The 23,323-nt window shown below is 37.7% G+C and overlaps 2 protein-coding genes across 5 annotated transcripts in view; one reads left to right on the top strand and one right to left on the bottom strand.

The window, feature by feature from the left end:
• Positions 1-890: 890 nt before the first annotated feature.
• On the bottom strand, positions 891-21,769 carry impact (impact RWD domain protein). Its single transcript, XM_077584439.1, has 11 exons — positions 21,589-21,769; positions 20,478-20,606; positions 20,330-20,382; positions 20,151-20,213; positions 19,952-20,037; positions 15,194-15,316; positions 14,987-15,081; positions 12,231-12,304; positions 11,858-11,948; positions 5,820-5,954; positions 891-1,066 (listed from the first exon to the last, which is right to left on the bottom strand). The coding sequence occupies exons 1-11, from the start codon at positions 21,637-21,639 to the stop codon at positions 1,007-1,009; spliced, it is 960 nt and encodes a 319-aa protein (XP_077440565.1). The 5' UTR covers positions 21,640-21,769; the 3' UTR covers positions 891-1,006.
• Positions 21,770-22,052: 283 nt separating this feature from the next.
• Positions 22,053-23,323, top strand: part of osbpl1a (oxysterol binding protein-like 1A) — a 44,901-nt gene continuing 43,630 nt past the window's right edge. For 2 of the 4 annotated variants that reach the window (XM_077585055.1, XM_077585052.1), the window contains exon 1: positions 22,053-22,235. The gene's annotated coding sequence lies outside the window, so the exon portion shown is untranslated. Of the gene's footprint in view, positions 22,237-23,323 lie in introns of all 4 variants that reach the window. The other 2 variants (XM_077585054.1, XM_077585053.1) reach the window with 1 other exon arrangement.

Raw genomic sequence — 23,323 nt, 5'->3', positions numbered from 1 at the left:
TGCTCAGAAAAAAAACTCAACCTTAACATTATTTTTAATGAGTACAACCACAGTCATCAATTGTACAACTACAGTGGATGTAGAAAAGTCGAACCACCTCCGTTCAAATGTCATGTTTTTGTGAGACCAAGATAAAGCTTCTTTTTTTTTTTTTATTCCCACAATAACCTGTACAACTCAATTTAGGGGAGAAAAAAAAAACCCATTGTGGTTGCAAAAGTGTGCACACCCTCTTATAAGTGGGGATGCGGCTGTGTTTAGAATGAGCTGATCACATTCAAACTCATTTCAAATTAACTCATTTAAATGTTTATAAAGTGTTTAAAAAAATAACTCAGTTTTATATACTGCTTTGTAAAAAAAATTACTCGTGATTAATTACAGCAACTTTTGCGCAATTTTTTATATATATATATTTTTTAATCACTTTGTCACATTTTGTCACAAAATTGCAAAGACGCGACCAAATTTGAGGTCCTGAGCTAAAATGAAACTTGTCCTGTTAAGATGTTTTGGATTGAAATAAGCTTTTTTTTAAATTTAGCAAATACAACCTCCTAAAGCTGCAAATTCAACAAATGGCTATTTTCAGCTCTTTACAACCTATAAAATGTTTTGAAACATTGCTGTACATAATAATTTGGATCAGTGCATTTAAAAAAAAAAAAAAGTATTTTAATTGTTTGAAAAAAAATACTGTTATCATTGGAAGGTTTGTTTGAAAACATTAATTAATTCACTAATAGTTGCTGACTTGAAAATGATTCCCATTTGCATAGACTATTTGTAAAAATCTCATTTGCAAATATTATGTAAATATTATGGACCTTTTTTCCTCTTCCGCAGATTTTCCAAACCCATATTGTGTGTTCGAATGAAAACGCTGAAAGTGAAATGCGGAAGGCCTTTAATGCTTACTAAAATGCTTTCAATTTCAATTTCTTTTCAAAATAAAACAACAAAGACTGTAAAAACAGAACCTGATTAAAAGTCTTCCTCGGCATAATCATTTTGTCTTCTTGCTTTTTAGCCGCTTTGCCTTCGCCGCTGATTTGGCAACATCATCCTGTGAAACAAACAAAAAAAAAAATCCTATTAGGGACTTATGATTATGCTACATTAGTGTTCCCCACTTGGCTTTTTTTTTTCTTTTTTAGAGTGGCGCTTCAGAGCGCCTGAGAGTTTTTGACAAACACTCGGGGCTGTTCGCCGCTTGCTGTGTTGCCGTCTCGCTGAAATATGTTAATTACAACCTACTGATTGGCCCGTGTCGCTTCTTCAACGTATGCCCATAAATGCATCAAACACTGCACTCCTTGAGCGTTTTTCTACAAAAGCCCCTCTCGGGCCTGTGTACCAGCGTGAACTTTGACCCCAGTTGGATGGAAAATATCAGCCAGCAGACAGAAGAGAAATAATCCAAGGGAATCTCACAAAGCCTACAAGAAGACAGCTCATTTCACCTTCGCCCGCAGCCGTATCTTCCATCATTTATCAGACAGCCGTTGAAATCAATACGCTTCTCATTGCAAAGGTTTGAGAATTGATTGACAAATTGAGTCTTTTAGGGGCTTTTAAAAAACAAGAAGGGGCGTGGGAGTGGGGGTATCTTTTCAGCTCCTTTTGTGATTTGTTCGACATGCGTTACAACAGTTATGGCAACGAACGAAAAGATTAATCGGCGCCCTCTACTGGCAGAAATGTATACCTGCTACAATTCTTTATTGCTCAACCCAATGCACGAGCTATAGATTTGCCAACCTTGCTGTAAGTAATCCTGAGGAGGGCAAAGTAAAACTTGCGCTCTGGGGCTGATTAAAACCTTGAACGCACAACCTGGTTGCTACATTGGAACAAAATAACATTCTCAATTTTTTTTTTCTTTCTTTTTAGCGATTGTCCTTCGATACCGGTTGGGCAGTTCTCAGCAGTAAACACAAAAGCGAGGCTAATGGGCATGTCGACGTTCTTCTGGGGGCTTTACGTCGGTCGTAAATCACAATTGCGCCAATAAATATCTTGGCACATTGGTGTGTTATTTTAATTTCTCCTTAACTAAATAGGCAGCTCTAAAATCTAATTAATGCACCCTGGTCAGACCGTTTTAATCCCACTAGGCCAACGTGGCGTGTCATTGCCGAGTAAATATAATTAATCACATTAATCGGGACACTTAAATGGGCCACAAGGCTGATATTGTTGCCACCGGTGTGCTAAAAACAACAGCACTGTGATTAATTTTATCGATTACCTCCGCCCGGGAGCCTCGGGACGGCTCACGGCGTACAAGTAAATACCTGGATAATCGAGGCAGATGCTAGCCAATCGGGTATCTGGCTACGCTTGAGGAATTTCTTCTCGCCGCAGACGCTACCTGGAGCACCAGTCCGTGCGGGGAACTATGAGGAGCGTGACTTATTTATCTCGCAACACTAGAAGCGCACAGGTCCCGGCGCCACGGCGGCGTTTTGCAGAGCGCAGAATCAAGATGCAATTAAAAGTGCAGATTGGGCCTGTGATTGCTTTCCAAATACAAAATCGAAGAGGTTTGTAAAGAGTCAAAATTGATTGACAGGGCGACCTTAGTGTAAACATGGAGTTTTGAATCCACATAAACTTCTATCTAAATTTTAAATATCATTTGCTATGAAATAATAATTAAAATATAGATTTTTTTAAAGCCATAATTTTACTTTCGCTTTAGAAAAATTCCAAGGAAAAAAATGGCTAGGAGATTTTTTTTTTAAAGTGGGAAAAAAAAGACTAAATTGTAAAAGTTGCAATAAGACCCCCAGAAAAAAAAGATTAGGAGAATAAAATCCAATCAAATGAGAGAGGGAACAATGAGCAAAATAAAATCAGTCAATGAATGAAGGTCAATGAATGCAAGAATAAAGTTAAATTTTAGAAAAAAAAAAAATTTGGGGTGGGGGAGAAATAGATATTAGGATATATTAGACGGAAAAAGACAATTCCTATTTTTATTAGTTTTTGTGTGTGTCATAATTTCAAGAAATAAAGTCATCATAATACAAGTTTAGAAAAGTTGCAATTCTGAGCAATAAATAACTTTAAAGGGGAAAAAAACATGAGTTTTTTTTTCTCTGGGAAATGTTTACCGGTAATACATAGCTATTTTCCCCCAAATTTTTTAGAAAAAAAATGATGTGCATAGAAAATGAATATTTATTAAACTTGAATTTTTTTCTGAGGGAAAAAAGTTTTTTTTTTTATCCCGAAAAAATATCCGAATACAGCGTGGTCTAATTTAGGAGAAAATTTTTTGGGGAGAAAAAGTACTATCATAATAAATTAATCGTAATAAAGATGAGAATAAAATCTTATTTTTGAGAAGAATTACAATTTTGAGAGAAAAGAAGTCAGTTAGGAGGAGAAAAAAACACTTTTTTTGGGAAAGAAGCCATAATAATACAAAATTAATGCACACACACACATAAGACTTTTTGAGAAAAAAAAATGAATATAGAGAGCGAGAATAGAGAGAAAAAAGTAAAAGGCTCGCATTAGCAAATGCTCTCCGCCTCCGCTTTAAATGGCCCACATTTGTCTGTGCAGAATTCCTGCTTTAAAGCAACAACAAAAAAAAATATTTTCATCGCTTTTTAATTAGTGAACTGGAGCCCACCCGAGGTGAAATTAGAGTTTAGCTGCTAGCATGTTATTCAAGCAAGGGAGAAGACTAGTGTAATATTCATGCTTCAAATTGGTTCCCAGGCCATTATCAGGCAGGTAGTGCCCTGCACCTGTTTCTGTGCACAGCTTGACGCTCAGCTGGCCGTTAAAGCCGAAATCAAGCATCTGTTTTTCCTCTTTCTTTTTTAACAGTAAGCTGACATCTTTTTGAAGTCCTTTTTTTTGTGACTACCTTTAATCTACGTGTGATGTTCCAGCTCAAAAGCTCCATCGTGCTATCAATGAAAGAAGTTTGCGGAACATAAAAATGGCTTCAAAGCAGACGGGCCCGACGACTTCGGAGAGGAAGCGTTTGATCTCTGAAAGCACACGCTTTCAAAATGGCGTCTGAATGTGAAGGCGCTTCCTGAAGCGAGGAGTGGCAAAGCCGGAGATGAGATCAAGTATGCATGTTTTGGCCTTCTAGTCTCAAACAAGTCCCAAGTCATATTCATGCGGTCTTCCCCCTAAATGAGTGCATTAAGTTAACATAAACATTTTCCATCCGTATCTATACGTGTACTTAAATAACTTAAATCCTGGACATTTTCTTGAAAGGCGGCGGTTCCTTTTCAGCAGCTGAACATCATTCAAAGTCCGAGGCCTTTTCCGAGCAAGCCGTACCTGTCCGCTAATGGTCGCCCTCGCTCAGCGGGGTAACGCCACTTGTCACGCAGCCGCCACGACAGGGTCCTTGAACCCGACACTCAGCCGGCCTCGGAGGCCTTTTTGCGGTCGCCGCACGATGCTATTACTGTGTCAATATGACACAGCGGCACTCACTGCTGGTCTGTCTGCTGGCATTTTGCCGGCTTTAGAAGTCATATCAGAGCCACAGGACAGCGCCTGTGTGAAAGTTTAACACCTGGTGTTGAAAGCCTCTCAAACCCAGGCTTGAAACCCGGACCCTGATTTGAAACACAAATTTAAAACACTGACTCAGGTTTGACACCCTAACCCTGGCTCAAAATGCTGGATTAAAACCCTCATTTTAAACCCTTAACCCTAATTTGAAATCCTAACGTGTCTTGAAATCCAAACCCGTGTTTGAAACCCTAGCCCAGGCAGGAAACTTTAACTTTAAAATGGGCTTGAAACCCTAAAAACAATTATACAGGTGTGACAAACAAACAAAACCAAAACAAAAAAACCTAAGACAGACATGAAATCTTAATTGGAATCTCAAAACATAACCCAGGCCTGAAACCCTAATGCAGTATGAGAACTTAATTTAGGCTTCAAGCCCAAAACATACACTCAAAATGCAGTTGGGTCAAAAATAACCCAATTTGGGTTTTTAAAAAAAGAAGGAAAAAAAGGCCCAATCCACTACTTGGGTCTCATTAACCCAACTCTTTTAATTTCCATAAAAAAATGGTTATTTTGAACAAAATGGGGTTATTTTGTTCTAGACAACCAAAAAATTGGGTTATTTTATTCAAAATGACCCCCAAAAAATGGGTTATTTTATTCAAAGCAACACCAAAACATTGGGTTAGTTTGTAGAAAATTAGGTTATTTTCCTAAAAAAAAAAAAAAGATTTTGTACAAAACGAACCAGAAAGTTGGGTTAGTATTTTGTTCAAAACAACCCTCCAAAAATTGGGTTATTTTGTTTAAAGCAACACCAAAAAAAATGGGTTAGTTTGTACAAAACTACCCAGAAAGCCCAAGTAGGTGGTCCTTCCCTTTTTGACCCAAATTGGGTTATTCCCCCCCCCCCCCCCCCAACAGTTTTTAGAATGTAGCCCTGGTTTTAACCCCCAACCCAGGTTTTAAACCCTACTTCAAAAGTTGAAAACTTTAATTTGAAACCCTAAACCCAAACTTTGCACCTTAACTTTAACAATCTCTAATGCCATAAAATGTGTGAGACAATTTCTTATTCGAGTGGTTTTGCACAACACTCACAATTTTGTACATTAACAGCTACATTGCTTTTTGCCTGCATTATTATTGCTAAATCTGATTGCTCTGAGACACCATGTAGAGAGTTGTACTCATTTTCCACGAGGGTAATCAGTGTTATGCCTCATGAAATGATACTCAATAGCTCTTAAATGGTCTTAACGTTTTCTTTTTGCAGCCGACATCTTCAAAAAAAACAAAACTTGGAAATATCTCACCGATGACGCGGTGTATCCTTCTTGCACCAGGATGCTTCGAGCGCAGTTATTGATGTGCTTGAAGCGATCAGGGCCCAACAGAATGCCTCCATACCACCGGGACACAACCACCAGCACGTTACGTACGTCCAGAATCTATAGTGGGAAACATGTATATATATATATATATATATTGGAAATTTGACTGTAAATCGTAAATAATGAATGATGTGCCAAAAGTTGGGTCTAAGGAGTAAAGGTTTTGCTACATAATTTCCCAAAATGTCTCAGCTAGCCGTTGTAAGCTTTTCTGTTTTGTGATGTCACAAGCCGGTTCATTTTCATAACGTCTGAAAAAAAAAAAAAAAAGTTAATCACACCATGCAGTAGAGAAGTGTTTGGGGGGGGGGGGGGGGGTACTGATACGCATCAATATAAGTGTCAGCGATGCGATGGCTCGATATGGAAAAACTGCATTCCAGATCTAATTTTAGATTGAATTATGATGGATGCTTAAAAAAAACAAAAAAAAAAACAAAGAAAGATGTCAAAAGCTTATGTTGAAGCTAGCAAAGTTGTGGCTCGTCTTCAAACGCCGTTCCACATTGGTGCCTAAAGGAGGCTACACTGATACCGACAAGGAAGCCAACATTTTCCATTTCCCCCCGAATCACTAGAGGCTTGATTATCGAATGTCCCTAAAAGATTATCTTAAGCGATTATCCTGTAGTGTGGGCTGAGTGATTTGTCTTCCCAGTCCCAGATCTGCTCTGAAAACCAAACCGTAATTGTTAAACCTGTTCAATATTTGCAATGGTGAATGCTTTTGTGTGTGATCAACACGCAGTTGGGCTACCAGTTAGCCTAGCAGCTAGGCTAACTGGTAGCTAGCACGTCTTACATTTCTTTATTCTTCTTTGTATTTTCTGGCAGTCTTTATATATATAAAAAAAAAAATCAAGACAATAAGGTAGGTATTCATCTTTTACTAGTTTTGCTGTTCACTGCCACCTTATTGTCTTTAAAAAAGTGACAAAATGAGAAAAAAATTAATTATTGTGTTAAGAAGACAACATGAACATAAAGGCCTTAACGGCAGCATTCATGCCCTGTGGCACTATGCTGCCACTCACAGGTGAATCTTAGTACTGCGTCAGCTAACTGCAGGTGAAGTGCTGCGTTTTTTCAAGGTCCTACTTATTGCATTTTTAAAAATGTTTACATTGGGGCTTTAAGATACAAGTTGTGAGACAACGCTCAAAAACGCCTCATTTCTTAAATCAATTAAATCATCATTCCTCGTTGAAATTTTAATGTTCTAGTCCCCTCCCACCACCCCGCCAAAAAAGGGTTTGTGTTTTTATATTATAAAAACAGCACTCTATATTGTGCTTTATAAATTTGTAAAGTAATTTAAACAAATCAAAATATGCTTTTGCTTCAGTTCAACAGACATTGCAGCTCCTCTGTAAGATCGCAGAAATATTAGTCATTCTTCACAGAGGATAAAGAATATACACGTTTGACAGTAAACTTCAAATGAGAATGGCAACAAACAGAGCTTGAAACCTCTTTTTGATGAATAGTTCACCATCTGCCAAATGAAATACATTTTTAACTTTTTTTTTTTAACGTGTGCATGAACTTCGATTTAAATATAGGACAGCGAGATGAAGAAACCGAACTTGAAAGTAGGGCTGTGATGTGAAATGAGGATCAAATGATGTCATATGTATGTCATTGTAATTGGAGTGCATTGCATCAGAGAAGCTTTCCACATATCGTCTGGTCGGCCACGTATCCAGATGCATATCGCATCGGCATCAGCGATGAAGACGCACGATTCCCGCCGTGTAACAAGCTCCGCTGAAGATGGATTCAACTTTAATCCTCTCATCAAAGTCCCAGTAAATCACTAATCAGGATATCCCCCGCTTTAAAAAAAAATGCTCAACTCACACAAAGAGTCCAATCTTTCGGCCGTGGGAGGAGCAGCGGGGACGACTGCACATCTGGCAACCCAAATTATTAATCAGCGACTTACTTTATTCATCGCGGTGCACTTGGATGCTCAGTGGCGGAAAAGCACCAATCAAGAATGAGCAAACGGGAAGAAAGGCTTGCTTGGAGAGCAATGAGATTAGAGCAGAACAGATTAATGCCAAAGCACTTGATGTAAATTGCTCTGCGCGCCGTGAGTGTCACATCTATAGATTGATGCAAAAATCATTGTCAATCAAATCAGTTTGAATTAAAAATCGTTCTTAATCGAAAATCGATTCTGAATCGAATCACAGGCCGAAAAAATCGGAATCGAATCGAGAGACATTCAAAGATTCCCAGCCCTAATCCCTAGCACCATCTAGTGGTGAATTTATTATATTTATACACACTCAAGTCCTGTGAGGGCCACATATGTACCAATCAAATGTTAAAGCACATTTTGCATCAAAGTCGCATGAAAAGAATTCACAATGCCAAGCTCCATGTTATTTCTTAGACGTCCACATGCATAATGGATGAAATCCAAGATTTTCCTGTTATCAAAAAGAAAATGAAATGAAAGGGGCGAGTGAGCTGACTTTGACCAAAGGAGAGCAGCGCAGTCGTCAAACGACATCTCCTGTCATGGCGATCGTGTCAAGTGGGGGTCAAACCCCCCCTCGCTCCAGCGTCAAGAATCAAAAGAATGATTGGACGTCCGTTTAATCCGCTAGCCGCAAACGAACGTGACCTATGACAACGCTCACCCGACGTGACTCAGCAACTTCGCCTAACGAGCCCGGCGAAGAAAACTTTGTAATCATTTCAAACTATCGCGTCTTCATAATGAGTTCCACGCTCGCCTTCTGTGTCGCAGATTCACAAAATGCCTTGACAATTACTGGTGTGTGCGTGGGATGGTGAATCACAATGCCATCTGACAACAGCAGCCCAAACAAAAAACATCTTTGATATGAGAAATGAGAAGATTAATATGAACTCTGCCAGGGAACAGATTGTCACGTTACACAATATGGAAATGCTGCAAGTTGTGGAACTACTTGTGATGAATATTTGCATGTACTGTGGTAACTTGACTTAGGAGTTTCATAGTGTGACCAAATAAGTCAAATTACTCTTAACTCAATGCAATAGACGTCAAAAATTGATTTTAACTCTTTCTATTAGTTTAACTTTTTTTTTTAAATTTTTGTTAACAAGAGTAGGAAAGCCTGGAATTGTTTTTTGTACATTTAGAACAGATATAAAATGTGTTATTATTCGTGAGTTAACAAGTGAAGTCACGTGAATATTTACAAATACAAATTGTAATCGCCTGCTGCCCCTAATTTTAGATCTTTTTTTTAATTTTTAATTTTATTTTTTTTTTATCTTTTTTAAAGAAAAGATTATTAAAAGTTAGGGCGATTAAATTTTTTAATCGTAATTAATCGAATGACTTCACTAGTTAACTGACGATTAATCACACATTTTAAATCTGTTTTAATACAATAAAAAAAATTATAGGTTTTGATACTCTTGTTAACAAAAGTGGGAAAAAAATGTAAACTAATAGAAATAGTTCAAATGAATTTTTGACGTCTATAGCCGTCAATGGCAGTGAATGAGTTAATATCAAATCAATTTTCCCCATTGAAAGGAATCTAAATGACATTCATTTATTCCGGCACCCCAAAAAACATTCATTTCACTGACAGCCGTTTTGAAGCATTTTGAATAATTCAATGATTATACACAAACCAAATCTACCACCAAAAAAAAAAAAAGACTTTCTCCTTCCACCGGGGAAAAAAAATGATTCAGCCTTTCCTGCTCTTTTTTAATTAAGTAGAACAAAATTAGATTTAGGTCGTTTCTCCTAGTGGACTCGCAAACTAACTGTCATATCTCAAATAGTGTATCGCTGCCATCTACTGGTGGTTGTGTGTAACTAAAGTAGCTATCAAGCCTAAAATGTAAAGTGAGCAGGAAAATTGTAATTGACAGGTATACACGTCAATGGCAGTGAGCATTAAAGAAAAACAACAATGTATTGTACACTGAACAAAAAATAAATTATTTTTACACTTAAAAAAAAATAAAATTCTCTCCAAGTTTTACCGTATGCCCCAAGTGTTCCTGTACTGTATTTAAAGAATGATGTCATCAAAACTGATTACACACAAACGTTTCGTAAATATTGTAATGAAATATTTTAAGAAAAAAATATAATAACTGGCTACTTCAAAACAAAATGGCCGATTTTGAGACTTTTTTTGTGGATCGACTCATTATACCAAATATGGTCCTAACCTAACAATATTGTTTGGGGCTGATTCCCCCCCATAAATTATTAGCTTATGTGAGATTCCTATAGTGCACTACGGATAAAATATCCATAAGTAGAACGCGACCCACTTTTGAAAGGTCAGCAAATTAGCGCGGGGAGCGAGCAGCGGGTCGTGGGAGGCTGCGGAGAGCTTCTTCCTCATTAACAATCACACTTTAAAAGGTTCGGCAGACTGTGGAAATGAACAAGCTGTGGCGCTTGGAACAGACGCAATTAGGAATTCAAACATTTTCTTTCTGATGCAGCTGGCAAATTGTACCCTGTTCATTTGTTTCGCAGCCAAAACTTTGCTTCTGAGTCTATTAGAGGTTCCCCAAGGCATGTGTTGGATATTTGGTACCGGGCAATATGTTAAACTGCTCGTCTGGGTCATGTGATTCTAACGCTAATCCAAGATTTAAAAAAAATCAAGAGACAAAATAAACTGCCTCACTTGAAACACGGATTTATCTCTTTGCTTCTACTTCTACTCTTTGCTACAACAATTACATTCAACATAATGGTAAGTTGTATGATTAATGGTTTAGTTTTTTGTTTTTTTATGTATTTATTTTGCTTTGACGTCATAAAAAATATTTTTAAAAAGATGTATTTTCTTATTCATTTATTTCTTTTATTTTTTAATTAATATTATTCTACCATTGTAACGTTTTTACTTATTTATTTATTCTGCTTTGACGGCATAAAAATATTTTAAAAAAGATGTCTTTTCTTATTCATTTATTTATTTTCTTTTTTTAATTAATATTATTCTACCATTGCAACTTTTCCCTTGCAAATAGGCCAATTTTAAATCCCAATGGCATTTACATGGTAGATAAATATAATTGCCGTTATTATGATTATGATGCGATCCTTGGAAACATTTTTTTTTACATTATATTCATCACAATGGTAAGTTGTATTATTAATAATTTGTTTATTAATTTCTTCTTTTTTCTTTTTTTGCTTTGACAGCCCATGAAATATTTTTTAATTTTTTTATTATTATTATTATTGTACTATTGCAACTTTTCCCTTGAAAATAGGCAAATTTTAAACCCCCCTGGCATTTACATAGTAGGTCAATTTAATTGCCGTTAGGATTATGATGAGATCCTTGGAAAATGTAACCACATTTTTTTTTTTTGCATTACATTCAGCATAATGGTAAGTTGTATGTTTAATAACTTGTTTTTTTGTTGTTGTTTTTTATGTTTTGACAGTCCATTAAATATATATATATTTTTTTAAATTATTAATTTATTATTATTATTATTATTATCATTATTATTATTATTTATATTGTACCATTGCAACTAGGTAAATTTAATTGCCGTTATGATTAGGATGAGATCCTTGGAAAATTGAACCACATTTTTTTTTTGCATTACATTCAGCATAATGGTAAGTTGTATGTTTAATAACTTGTTTTGTTTTTTTGACAGTCCATGAAAAGATTTTTTTAAATATTTTTCTTATTCATTTATTATTTCCCTTTCAGTTTTATTATTGTACCATTGCAACTTTCCCCTTGAAAATAGACCAATTTTAAATCCCCTGGCATTTAAATAGTAGATGCATTTAAATGCCCTTAGGATTATAATGAGATCTTGGAAAATTGAACTTCAATTGTTTTGTTTTTTTTGTTGTTTTTTATGCAGTCTGCACCAACTGTTCGTCCGTGCGTTTCCAGCACGCAACAGAGTCCTCGTCAGAGTGAGTGCGTGCCTAATGGAATGCTCACCTGCAGCAAATGGAGCAACCTGCCACCTGCTGCCGTCTCGCCGTCGTCCTCGCAGTCCTGCAAAAAGCTGTTCTTGTCCTCACAGTAGATCCTAACACACACACACACACACACACACACACACACACACACACAAAGTGTAAAAATTATTTATCAACTTGTCACCGCCAGTGAAGTCTGCTTTAAATGTCAGCAACTCCTCCCCGGTCAGCCAGGCAGCGCTTCAGCTACTACACCTCATTAGAGCATGCAAAAAAAAAAAAAAAGGGAAAAAAATCCACACAAAAAGGCAACACAAGACAAGCCATTTGTTTTTTGACCTTTAATTGCGCGACATTTGGAGGAAAGGAAAAGGCATGCGGGTGTCACCGACCTGTACGCGTAGATGTTGTGAGTGGCGCTGGCAATCTTCTTGTTGTCGTACAGCCGCTCCAGCACGGCTTTGACCTGCCGCGAGCCGTAAAAACAAGCATCAGCGTCGGGCCGGCCGCGCTCTAAATAAAAAACGCCTTTCAGAAATGTGTCACGCACGCACGGGCCAAAGGGAAAACAAGAAAGCTTTGTGGTGCTGATGACGATTTAAGGAGGAGTGGGAGAGGTTTGTTTCGGGGGGTGGGGGGGGGGGCTTGACGTGTTCACAAGATGCAAAAAAGTAAACGTGATGACCTTCAAGTAACTTAAGAGGTAAAAAAAAAAAAAGATGACTTGAGACCCTAATTTGATGCCTTAACCAGGCTCGAAATCGTAATTTGAAAGCTTATTTTGAAAGCCTAACTGTGTCTTGGAACCATAATTGGAAACCCTGACCCTTGTTTGAAACTTCTGAATTCTAATTTTACATAGCAACTCTTGTTTGAAATGCTAATTTGAATCCTTAATCTGTGTTAAAATTTGTTTGAAAACCTAACCTGGGGCTTGAAACCTCAATTTCAATCCCTAACATTTGCTTAAAAAAAATAACCAGACTTGAAACCCTTATTTTGAAACCAAACTTTGAATCCCCAACCCAGGCTTAAAACCCCAATTTGAATGAGTAAAGTTTTTTTTGGAAACCCTAATTTGGAAATTTAACCAGGCTTGAAATCCTCCTTTTAAACCACACACTGAAACCCTAATCAAACCCTAATTTGAATCCCTGCCCTTTGTTTGAAGGCCTTATTTGAAAACTAGAAACTATCATTTAAAACCCCGCCCCTTGCTTGAAAAGCCTAACCCAGGCTTGAAACCCTACTTCCATGACATAACGTGAAACTTTGATTTGAATCCTTAGCCCTTGTTTGTTTTTTTTGTTTTTTTTAATATAAAAAATAAAATTAAAAAAAAGAGAGCAATGATGATGACTTGTCAAATCGGTAAAATTACAGAATGAACAATACTGAGCTCTCTAAAAAAATAAAAAATAAATAAAAATAAAAAAATAAATAAAAAGAATCCTTAGCTCTTGTTTTAAACCTTAACCAGACTTTAAACACTTATTTGAAACCCTAGCCAAAGCTTCAAACCCCTAACCTTTTTTTTTAAAACCCTAATTTGTAACTTTAACCAGACTTGAAAGCCCAATTTGAAACCACACATTGAAACCCTAACTTTAATCTCTAACCTTTGTTTCAGGGCTGAATTTGAAACCCAAACTCTAGTTAGAAACCCTAATTTAAAACTCTAACCCTTGTTTGATACCTTAATTTCAAATCCCTGGCACTTCAAAACCTTCATTTGAAACCTCGTTTGTTTACAACCCTAATTCGGATCACTAACCTTTGCCTGTGACCTTAAACCATACTTAAAACCATCATTTGAACCCCTAACCCTTGTGTGAACCCCTTACACTATCTTGAAACCGAGATTGGAAATGTTCCTGATACAAGGGCCTCATTTCCCAATCCTGGTGTCCATCGGATAGTGAATGACTAAGTGAATAATGTGCATTTATACTTGTAGCCTCTTGATAATCAACAAATGACTACGCAGGAATAGATATGACACTCCAAAGTCCATTTACCCTCCCGAGAAAGCAAGACACAGTCACCGCGTATGCGCATTAGAAGCCACTAAGAGCAATAAAATGGCACACGGAGCAGTCGGCAAGCTGGTGGAACAAATTATCCCCCCCCCCCCCCCCAAAAAAAAAAGCCAAACTGAATACTTCCAGGAAGCAGCTACAAAAACAGACTATTTGTTTTTGTTATCACTGAATGGCACTTATGAGGAAAGCTTTCAAATGGATTATGTTAATCATACATTTTGAAGGATGACAACATAGGTTGTTTTTTTTCTTCCCCTCTGCCTAAGTGACAAATGAGGCACACTGATAGCATAGTGCATAAAGGGAATTGCGCAATCCCAGGGACATGGGTGTACTTTGAAAACCTAATTCTGGCTTAAAAGTCTCCTTTGAAACTTTTAGCCTGGCTTGAAAACATAACTGCAAATTCTAAATTGAAAATGTAACCCAGACTTGAAACTTACTTTGAACCCTGTTTTGAGATGCTAATTTGAAACCCCATAACCTGACTTAAAAAAGTCCTCCTAATCCTTGGTTTAAACTATTATTTGAAAGACTAATCCGATTGAAACATTCACTTTATTATTATTATTATTTTTTATTTGTATTTGCTTTTCTGATTTAAACTAAATAAACTAACCTACCTTTGGCTTGAAACTTAATTTGAAGTTCTCCTATCCTTTGGTTAAAAAACAAATTTGAATTCTTAACCCCAATTAGGGATAAATCCTGAATTGAAACCCTGGACCTCGCTTAGAAACCTTAACACTGCCTTGAGATCCTCATTTGAAACCCTAATCCTTACCGGAAACCTTAACTTGTCTTGTGTTGACAAAATTCCGGATCCCCTCAAATGACTCCTGTGCGTCAATTTTGCGGTAATCTCCGTATTAGCCAGGCTTCATTTGACAAAAATACATTTGCATAAAACACGAGCCGAAAATTAAGATGTCTTTTGTATTCGTCATTCATTTCCCTCATGTTGATGAACTTTGAAGCTGCGTATTCCGATAACTTCTTAATTCCTCCAGTACATTTCCATGACTCTCATTTAATTATGCAGGTGAAATCAAGTCCAATGAGTGTAACTTTGTGTGTGTGAAAGTGTGTGTATTGTTTAAAGTCACCTGTTTTGGTGTCACCACAGGAGCCAGGTGAGGCTGAAAGGTGCTGCGGCGATCTGTGATGCAGTCGCCATGTTGGATCGGGGGCACCTCTTCATCTAAGTCGGGATATATCAACAACTGTTTAAATGCGGGTTCAAATGTTTTTTTTTTTTGAGAGTGCTTACTTGTGTTTGTAGGTGCGTGTTTAATGAACGGCGATCTCCGTACCGTTTGCGTGTTCCGGAAAGTGTTGCGCCTCCTCTGCACACAGCGTGAAACATGTGAAGTCCGGCACATCTTCGTCGTCCACGTCCTCCTCTGCGGTGAGGGTCACCTTCGTTGACTGCGCCACTGAAGTTGGGAAAGTATGGAACACGTTTTGAATAATCCAGTTGTGCTTTCTCTCGCGCATGGTTTTAAGGTGTGAGGTTGTTTAAAAGGGGAAGTCAAGTCAAAAATGTTCTGAACTCTTTTACCGGCAAAAGCGTTTAATGACGTTTACTAAAATCCAAATGAATGCCGCCAAAAACGTTAAATGACGTTTACTAAAATCCAAATGAATACCGCCAAAAACGTTAAATGACGTTTACTAAGTTTTTTTTCCATTAATGGGCAGTGCAACGTCTTGTGCAGCGCTCCTTTTGTGAATGGGTGTAAAAAAATAAAAATAAAACACAAAATAGCCAACTATGGCCAGCAGATGGCAGCATTGTATCTATTTTCAATGTTTTGCCGGTGTATGCAATTGCAGTGAAACATGGCGGATCTTAGGAAATAGAACGTTTTCAAGGGTGACGTGAATGATCAAAGCCTTTTGTCACATTAAATCTAATTCACAAAGCGTCACTAAACAAAAAATATTAGTGTCAAAGTCACTGTTGAGCAGAAAATGTATCTTTTCACAAAAAGCTAATTTTCTCCCTATCTTTTCAATTTTCGCTCAATGTCACTCTAATTACCTATTTTCAAATGGTGATTACTAAAGAACGGAATAAGGTAGAAACATACTTTTTTTCTTTCTTTCTTTCATTTGGTAGCCAGCAAATCCCCGGACAAACATACATTAAAAAACAACAACAAAACTAACACTGTCTAAAACTATAAAAACTAAAATAAAATAAAGTATTTTCAAAGGAATACAAACTAGCAAAGCCGCTCTAAAAGCTAACTCGCTTACTAACTGAATTTGAAAAACAAGTCAAAGTGAAATAAAAACTATAGCAAAAAACTGTAAAACTGGTGTGTGGGTGTGTGCGTGTACCTCAATGTGTGTGTGTGTGTGTGGTTTTGTCTTTGCTACATTGTGGGGCCCAGACATGCATGTTTTTGCAGGTTTAACTACCATTGTGGGGACCAACTTGAAAATGTGGGGACATTTTGGTGGTTCAGACCTCTTTTTGAGGGTCTAGACTTGGTTTTAGAGTTTAGGTTTGAATTGGGTTATGGTTGAGGTTAGGATAAGGAATAGGGGTAGGCAATCATTTGTGATGGTTGGGGTTAGAGGAAGGGGCTAGGAAATGCATCATGTCAATGAGATGTCCCCACGATGATACAAAGACAAATGTGTGTGTGTGTGTGTGTGTGTGTGTGTGTGTGTGTGTGTGTGTGTCTGTGTGTGAAGGCGCTGCAGGCAACAGATGAGTCACCCGGGACAACCACATTGTTCATTGATGTGTTTTTAATTGTTTTCGCATTAAAGTCGCTTGGGTGGCATAAAGGAATTTCTTTGTCATATCTTGCCACACACACACACAGCCAATTAACTGTTGCTTGGGATGGGGGGGGGGGTATTTGGGGAGGGGGGCAATTTTAGCTCTTGATAAACTATGGCACTAATTGGCATTTAAGTCATCACACGATCAAATGATCAACGACCAAGTTGAACCTGGTTTGAATATCTGATGAGATACAAACTTTTCTTTCCTTGTTTTACTCTCTTGCACTCTCTCTCTCACACATCACTTGCGCTTGCCCTTGCCGTCAAACTTTCTCACACACAAACCCTCGCGTGCACATTTACTCTCGTTCTTTTTGCCACAAACTTCATACTCTTTCACTCTCACACATTCACCGTTCCTCACACGCGCTCACCTTTACTTTTCTTTCACTCACTTGTCCTCACATTTACTCTTGCTCTCACACAGTGCTCACTGTCTCTCACTCACTCGCACTCTCTTAAACTCACCCATATTTAATCTCTCTCACACGCAAGCACAATTTATTCTCTCCCACTTTCTCTCTCACACAATCCTTTCCATGTTTCAGCCGCACACTTTTCCCTCACTTTTTCCAACCTCACATTTCCCAATCTCATGGAAACTTTAACAGTCCACCTTCGCGCTCGGTTTCTCTCAAACTCACTTCTATTCACAAATTTCACAATCACTCTCACTTGTAATCTGTCACTCACTCAAACCTACTCACTCTCTTGAACTCACCTACACATTTAAGATTGCGCTCACACACAGAAGCAGACTAACCAATAACCTCACCCATGACTTCTCTCTCATTCACAATTTACAATTACACTCACTCAGTCACACCCTTACTCACACATTTTACACTCACATTTACTCTCTCACAAACTTACACACACACAAACACATATTCACTGTCTCTCACTTAATTGCATTCACTCTGACTTGCATATTTACTCTCGCTCTCACACCTACCAACTCATTCTCAAGATGACATGTATCTCACACACACGCTGTCTCTCCCGATTACACTCATTCTGTCACATTCTCTCACTTACCCTCACGTTCTTTCATCCTCACATTTACTCACACACACACTCACTCTTACACTCACTTGCACATTTACACTCACACACACGTACTAACTTATTCTCACTTATTACCCCTCTCTCACACACTTTCTCTCCCTATTACACTCATTCTTTGTCACACTTCCTCACTCACACGCTTTGACCCTCACATGTACTCTCTTATTTCACAGAAAGTTGCTCCGTCACCTCTCACATTCTCTTACCCTCAAAATTACTTTCTTTCACTCTCACACACTTTCTCAATGTTTGTCTGTTTGTGTGTGTCTCTCTCTCACTTTTCAATTATATCATGTCTTTACTTTTCATGTGGTCTTTGTCAAACTTGCCCCTTATCATTAACTAATTCAAGAGCGCTCACCCAGCTAACGCCCCCTTTACCCTTCCCGCCGATTCCTCAAGCGCACCACGGCCATGAGCTGTCAATCAGGCATCTCGGGTTAGATTTATTACCACATGAATCCCAAGAAAAGGACGTTCTCTGCCACACAACAATGGCGGGAGGCCATTAATACCCTTTCACCCCCCGCCCCACCCTGAGGTTGTTGCTCAAAAGGAGCGTCTGTCGGTGTAATGGACTCCGTTGGGATCGGCCCACAGATAACAGCATCGCCATCCCTCAAAAGACCGGATTCAGAATGACAGGTGTACAAAATCTTTCATTTTGGGTATCTAGTCCATCTCAAAATATGTTGTCAAGGAAACCATTAGGCAGATATTCATCTAAATGTGATGCCGTCACTCAAAGTCGGACACTGGGTAAACAGGCTTTTGTGATCATCTGCCCACAGGCTTGCAACACGTTTCGTTATGACCATGCCATGCTACAAAAAAAAAAGAAAAAAAAGCAGGGAATTTCAGTCAAAAAAGAAAAAATTTTTTTTTTTGTATGGATGAAAACAGAGAGAGGCTGCTCTCTGTCGTTAAGGCCGCCGTTTATTCAAGCACCACAATACACCACTAGTTGCCAGGATCTTTTATGCAAATGAGTCATCAGTGTGACGCGGGATTGTTCGAAAGAAGATTGCATTGCGAGGCGGCTCGCAGGCGCTGCGTGGTAAGTGTGCGAATTGCGTATCCCATTGACACGGTGCCATGAATCCACCTTGTGTCATTAACTGATGGAAATGCATGAAAAATATCTACACATGGGCCGAGTCACAGAGGTGGTTCACAGAAGCGCATGAATAACTTGTACATTAAAAAGGAGGAAAAGCACACTAGCTTTAAATTGTCTTTCATATTGCTTCATGGTTAACTTATTAACTTGTTAACTAATAAATCTGACAATTGTTTATTGGAATACAGATTAATTTATTGCTTGTTTGTTAAAAAAAATAAAATACATGTGAAGAGGTCCTTGAGAAAAATAATTGCATTTTAAATCTTAATCGCAATATTGAGGGGAAAAAACACGATTAGTTTCTTTTTCAAAATCGTTCAGCCCTCGTTTACAATCTGCACATGTAAAAAAAAAAGAAAAAAAAAGAAGGGGGGTTGTAAAGTACTCTACTGTAAAATCCCGTGAATAACAACATGCACCAGTGTAAAATACGCCCAAGCTTAAAAAAAATTAAAATTACCCTTAAAAATCTTTTTCCTTCTTCTCTGTACTTCTGTATAATACGGTCCCCTGATTTGCTGATATGCTTCATTATACGAGTGAATAATATGTATAAAGAGTCCAAACATACCAATAACGTGTAAATAATTTTGAATCCAGGTTAAAAACGATGATCTTTTTTCCCATAAATCGGTTTAAGGTCAATTTTTTTTTTCTTCTCGAAAATCTTATTCTTGCACTGTACGCTTTTAGTAATTTTAATAATCTTTATTTATCTACTTTTACATCTTAGAACACTGCTGTAACTGCTTTTTAAATGTTGTGCTTTTAATTACAGAATGTGAAGCATATTGAGTTACGTTGTGTATGAAATGTGCTATAAATCAGTGAATGTATTTATTTATTTGCAACCCCAAGGTAATGGTAAAGTACTGGTGAACATCTAAACAATGTGAACATGTTCATGTGTTAAGCCCCCAGACACACACACACACACACAATTTGGGATCTCTTTTTTTGTTTTTGTTTTAAGAAATATGTGTTCTCATTCTGGTTCACCAACATGACCTACAAGATGAACTTTTTCTTTTTCCACTATCTTGGCTCAAAAAGACTTTCCCCAACCTGTCCATCTCACCTGCTTCAGAGTCTTGCGCTTTCTCAAGCATGAATTCCCTGACTTTTTCCACCCACATGTAGAGGATGCTCTCCCCTGCATGCTCCCTGCAAAATATTCAACAGGGTGACTTATTTGGTACAACTCGGCGGGGAACAATCACAGGGGGCTTCTGTAATGCCCTCTCGTCAAAAGCCAGAGATGAGAGAAAGGCACTCACACATAAAGGTCTTCCAGGCTGTTGGCCAATCTAACCCTCTCAGAGCCCCGCAGCCACGCCGCACTACAAAAAGCCGAGAACAAACACAAGGGTTATCAAGTGGGGCCGACGAGTGGCTTGTTGTCGGATCAATTTGTCAGATCGCCCGAGAATTAAATTTGAAAGGCAAATGCACTGACTTGATCTGGTAGATTGGCGGGGCAGCGCTGGGATAATCAGGAGGGAGAATTATCTGCAGGAACGGGGGAAGAAAAAAAAAAGAGTCATTATCCAGATTGCAGAAAAAAATATGTCTGTTTATTTATTTATTTATTTTGGTCTCTGCACCTGCAAACACGCCGTCAGTTTGGTCTCCTCCATGTGGTTTGATATTTTGATGCAAAATATTCTGGACGCCTCGTCGATGACACACCATTCGTCACCGTAGATGGACGACAGAGCCTCCACCTCCTCCATCTGAATCGAGTGACAATGACACATCAATCACATCACAATATTTACCTCCTCATCCTCTGAAACTAAGACATCAAAACTGTCACAAATGGCAGATTAGTGTTGCACCAAGGACCCGTACAGTTTTTTTTTTCTATGCAGAGCGCCCATTATAAAAATGAAATAAAAAAACAATGTCATTATTTTTGCCTTATTTACTGTATTTTACTGCATTCAAATTACTTAATAATTTAATAATATATTAATTACTTTATTAAACTGAGGCATTCAGAACTCTTCTGTTGAAAATTTCAATTTAATATTGTAGTTTTCAAATTATTATGACTTGTGTTATTATGCTCAGATGTACCTATTGTTTCACATAGTGACTAGAATTACTTCATTAATTAGAAATAATTACCATCATTGTTATATGTTGTCTGTTTCTGTGTGTAGCAAACTTTCCAATGACAGCAGTCTTGTGAAAATAGGATAAAGATTAAGAAAGTTATGGAAGGATTGTACAAAAACAGGTCACACCTAAACTCTTGAGCCTCATTGACTTTGCATTAAGACATTGGCCAGAAAGTAAAACTGAAACTGCTTTAAACAGTCACAATATACTTAATATTTGTCATATGAAAATGATATTTACAGTATATCAATGTCTAATAATGCTAATTTAATGTAACTAAATTAATATTTGAATTTTTATACACATACCTACCTACAATAAGCATCCTTTGATACCCCCCACCCCCAGTTATTCAGCATTTGCAAATGAATACACCCTTCAGAGAGGCAATTTGACCTCTTTATTGAGTTTCTTGATCCTCAAACCATCACATAACCTTGCATGACTTCCTTTAGCATGCTTAAAGTACAAGTGTTAGACTTACGCGCTCTCTGCAGGTTGCATGAAACCATTACACGCTCGGGAAAAAAAGAGGGGAATAAAAGTAAAGAAAAATTACACCTCTCCAGGTGGATTAAACACGTCACTTACCTGTGACTGCAGATCATCTTCTTCATTTTCTGTATTTATCGTGTCGGCCATCGAAACATCACTACGAGTTTGTAGTGAGGGGAAAAAACACTAATTAAAGAGAGTTAATAAGTTGGAAAAATACGAAATACTGTACGACGACGAGTGATCGGGGACACGCGTGAAGACGAGGAGCCTTACATTTCCGGGAAGAAACAGCTGTTAGCGTATTGTGTTTATTTTTCCGCTTTGACCCTATAAAATAAAAATTTTGAACGCGTTTCCGTAGTTTGAATAGGAGTAAAACAATAGAATATAATGAAATATGAGAAAATAAATCCATTTTAACGATTTTTAAGTTCCTAAATTATTCTAATATACCCATTTGAGCCGAATCATAAGCAATAACATCTTAATTTGAAAGGCTACTTGAAATGAATTCCGCTAAGGCAAGATCAGCTGATCCGAATGTAAACAGAAGACAGAGACGCGTGCGTATGTGTGTGACGTGCTTACAACGGTGAGCTCGGTGTTGTACCTGAGGCGAACCCTTGTAATTGCGCCTTAATAATTTGCTGGGCTCGGGCGGGGGCTCAAAATAAATCACATGCAGCCGCACGAAAAAGGGAGTTGACCCACTACTGGATTTCAGCGCCTCGTTACTTCCAGTAAGTACTACAATACAGTAAGATGAGTTTCTGACGTGTGTTGTGGCTTGATCAAACGTGGCAAAAGTACTCAATCGGTGTGCTTATATGTACAGATACTTGCGTAAAAACAAATACTGATCTGGTAAGTAGTGATTAAAGTCCTTTACTAAGTAAAAAAGAAAAACGAAAAAGTACAGCTTCTGAAATGTGTTTAAAACCCGTGGGCAGTATTTTATTTTGAAATGGCTTGGTCAGAACCAACAAAAAGCCAAAAAAAAATGGTCACAATAACGCCTAGGGTTTAAATACATCAGTAAAAGTGAATTTTAGAATGCCAATGAAATAGAATTCCCAGTGGTGAAGTACTACTACTTTGTAATTCGACTGTCCTTAAGTATATTTTTCAGATATCTTACTTTGCTTGAGTCGTTATGTTTTTACAACTAAACAGTTATCTGTACCTTCTATTCATTGCTTTTGTAATAATAAACATATTTTTTTCCCAAATCTGATGACATAAAAAAAGACGAGAAGGAATCTGTACTGCAGGTGAGAACTTCATTGATTAGGTAAACGTAAGCCAGGAAACATTAAAAACGATGACACAACAATTTGAAAAGGCAAGTTATTCCCATCCATCGCCTCATTTAAAATCATTATTTTTTTGTTGTTATCTTTAGCTTTTTCTTTTCTTTTCGCTGCAAATCATCCTTGTAAATTGTTTTCTTAAATAAAGCCAAGGATGAGGAATGTTTTCCTTATTTGAATCTGTTGCGTAGTCATAATGCTTCCTGTTTCACATTACTCCATGTCACTACTGTCCCTGTTTTTTTTCCCCAGTTGACTTTCCCTCTTTCTATTTACATTTTTACGTTGGAAAAAGTAACAAGTAACGATTTTGACAAAGTAAGGACAAGGATCTGAAGGAAGTACAAATAAATGAACGCTGAGGTAAAATGCAGATACCTAAAAAAAATTACAATAACGTGGTCACTTCCCACTCCTGCTGCTTCTGTAACATGTGCTTGCCTCATCACTCCAGGCTACTTCATCTTTTTAAAGTGTTGCAAATGGAAATGTAGTGGCTGCACATCATGCAATTTACT

The sequence above is a fragment of the Vanacampus margaritifer genome, chromosome 13, assembly GCF_051991255.1.
Source record: "Vanacampus margaritifer isolate UIUO_Vmar chromosome 13, RoL_Vmar_1.0, whole genome shotgun sequence".
In the NCBI taxonomy this organism is placed as follows: domain Eukaryota; kingdom Metazoa; phylum Chordata; class Actinopteri; order Syngnathiformes; family Syngnathidae; genus Vanacampus; species Vanacampus margaritifer.
This window is presented reverse-complemented; position numbering and strand designations above follow the sequence as displayed.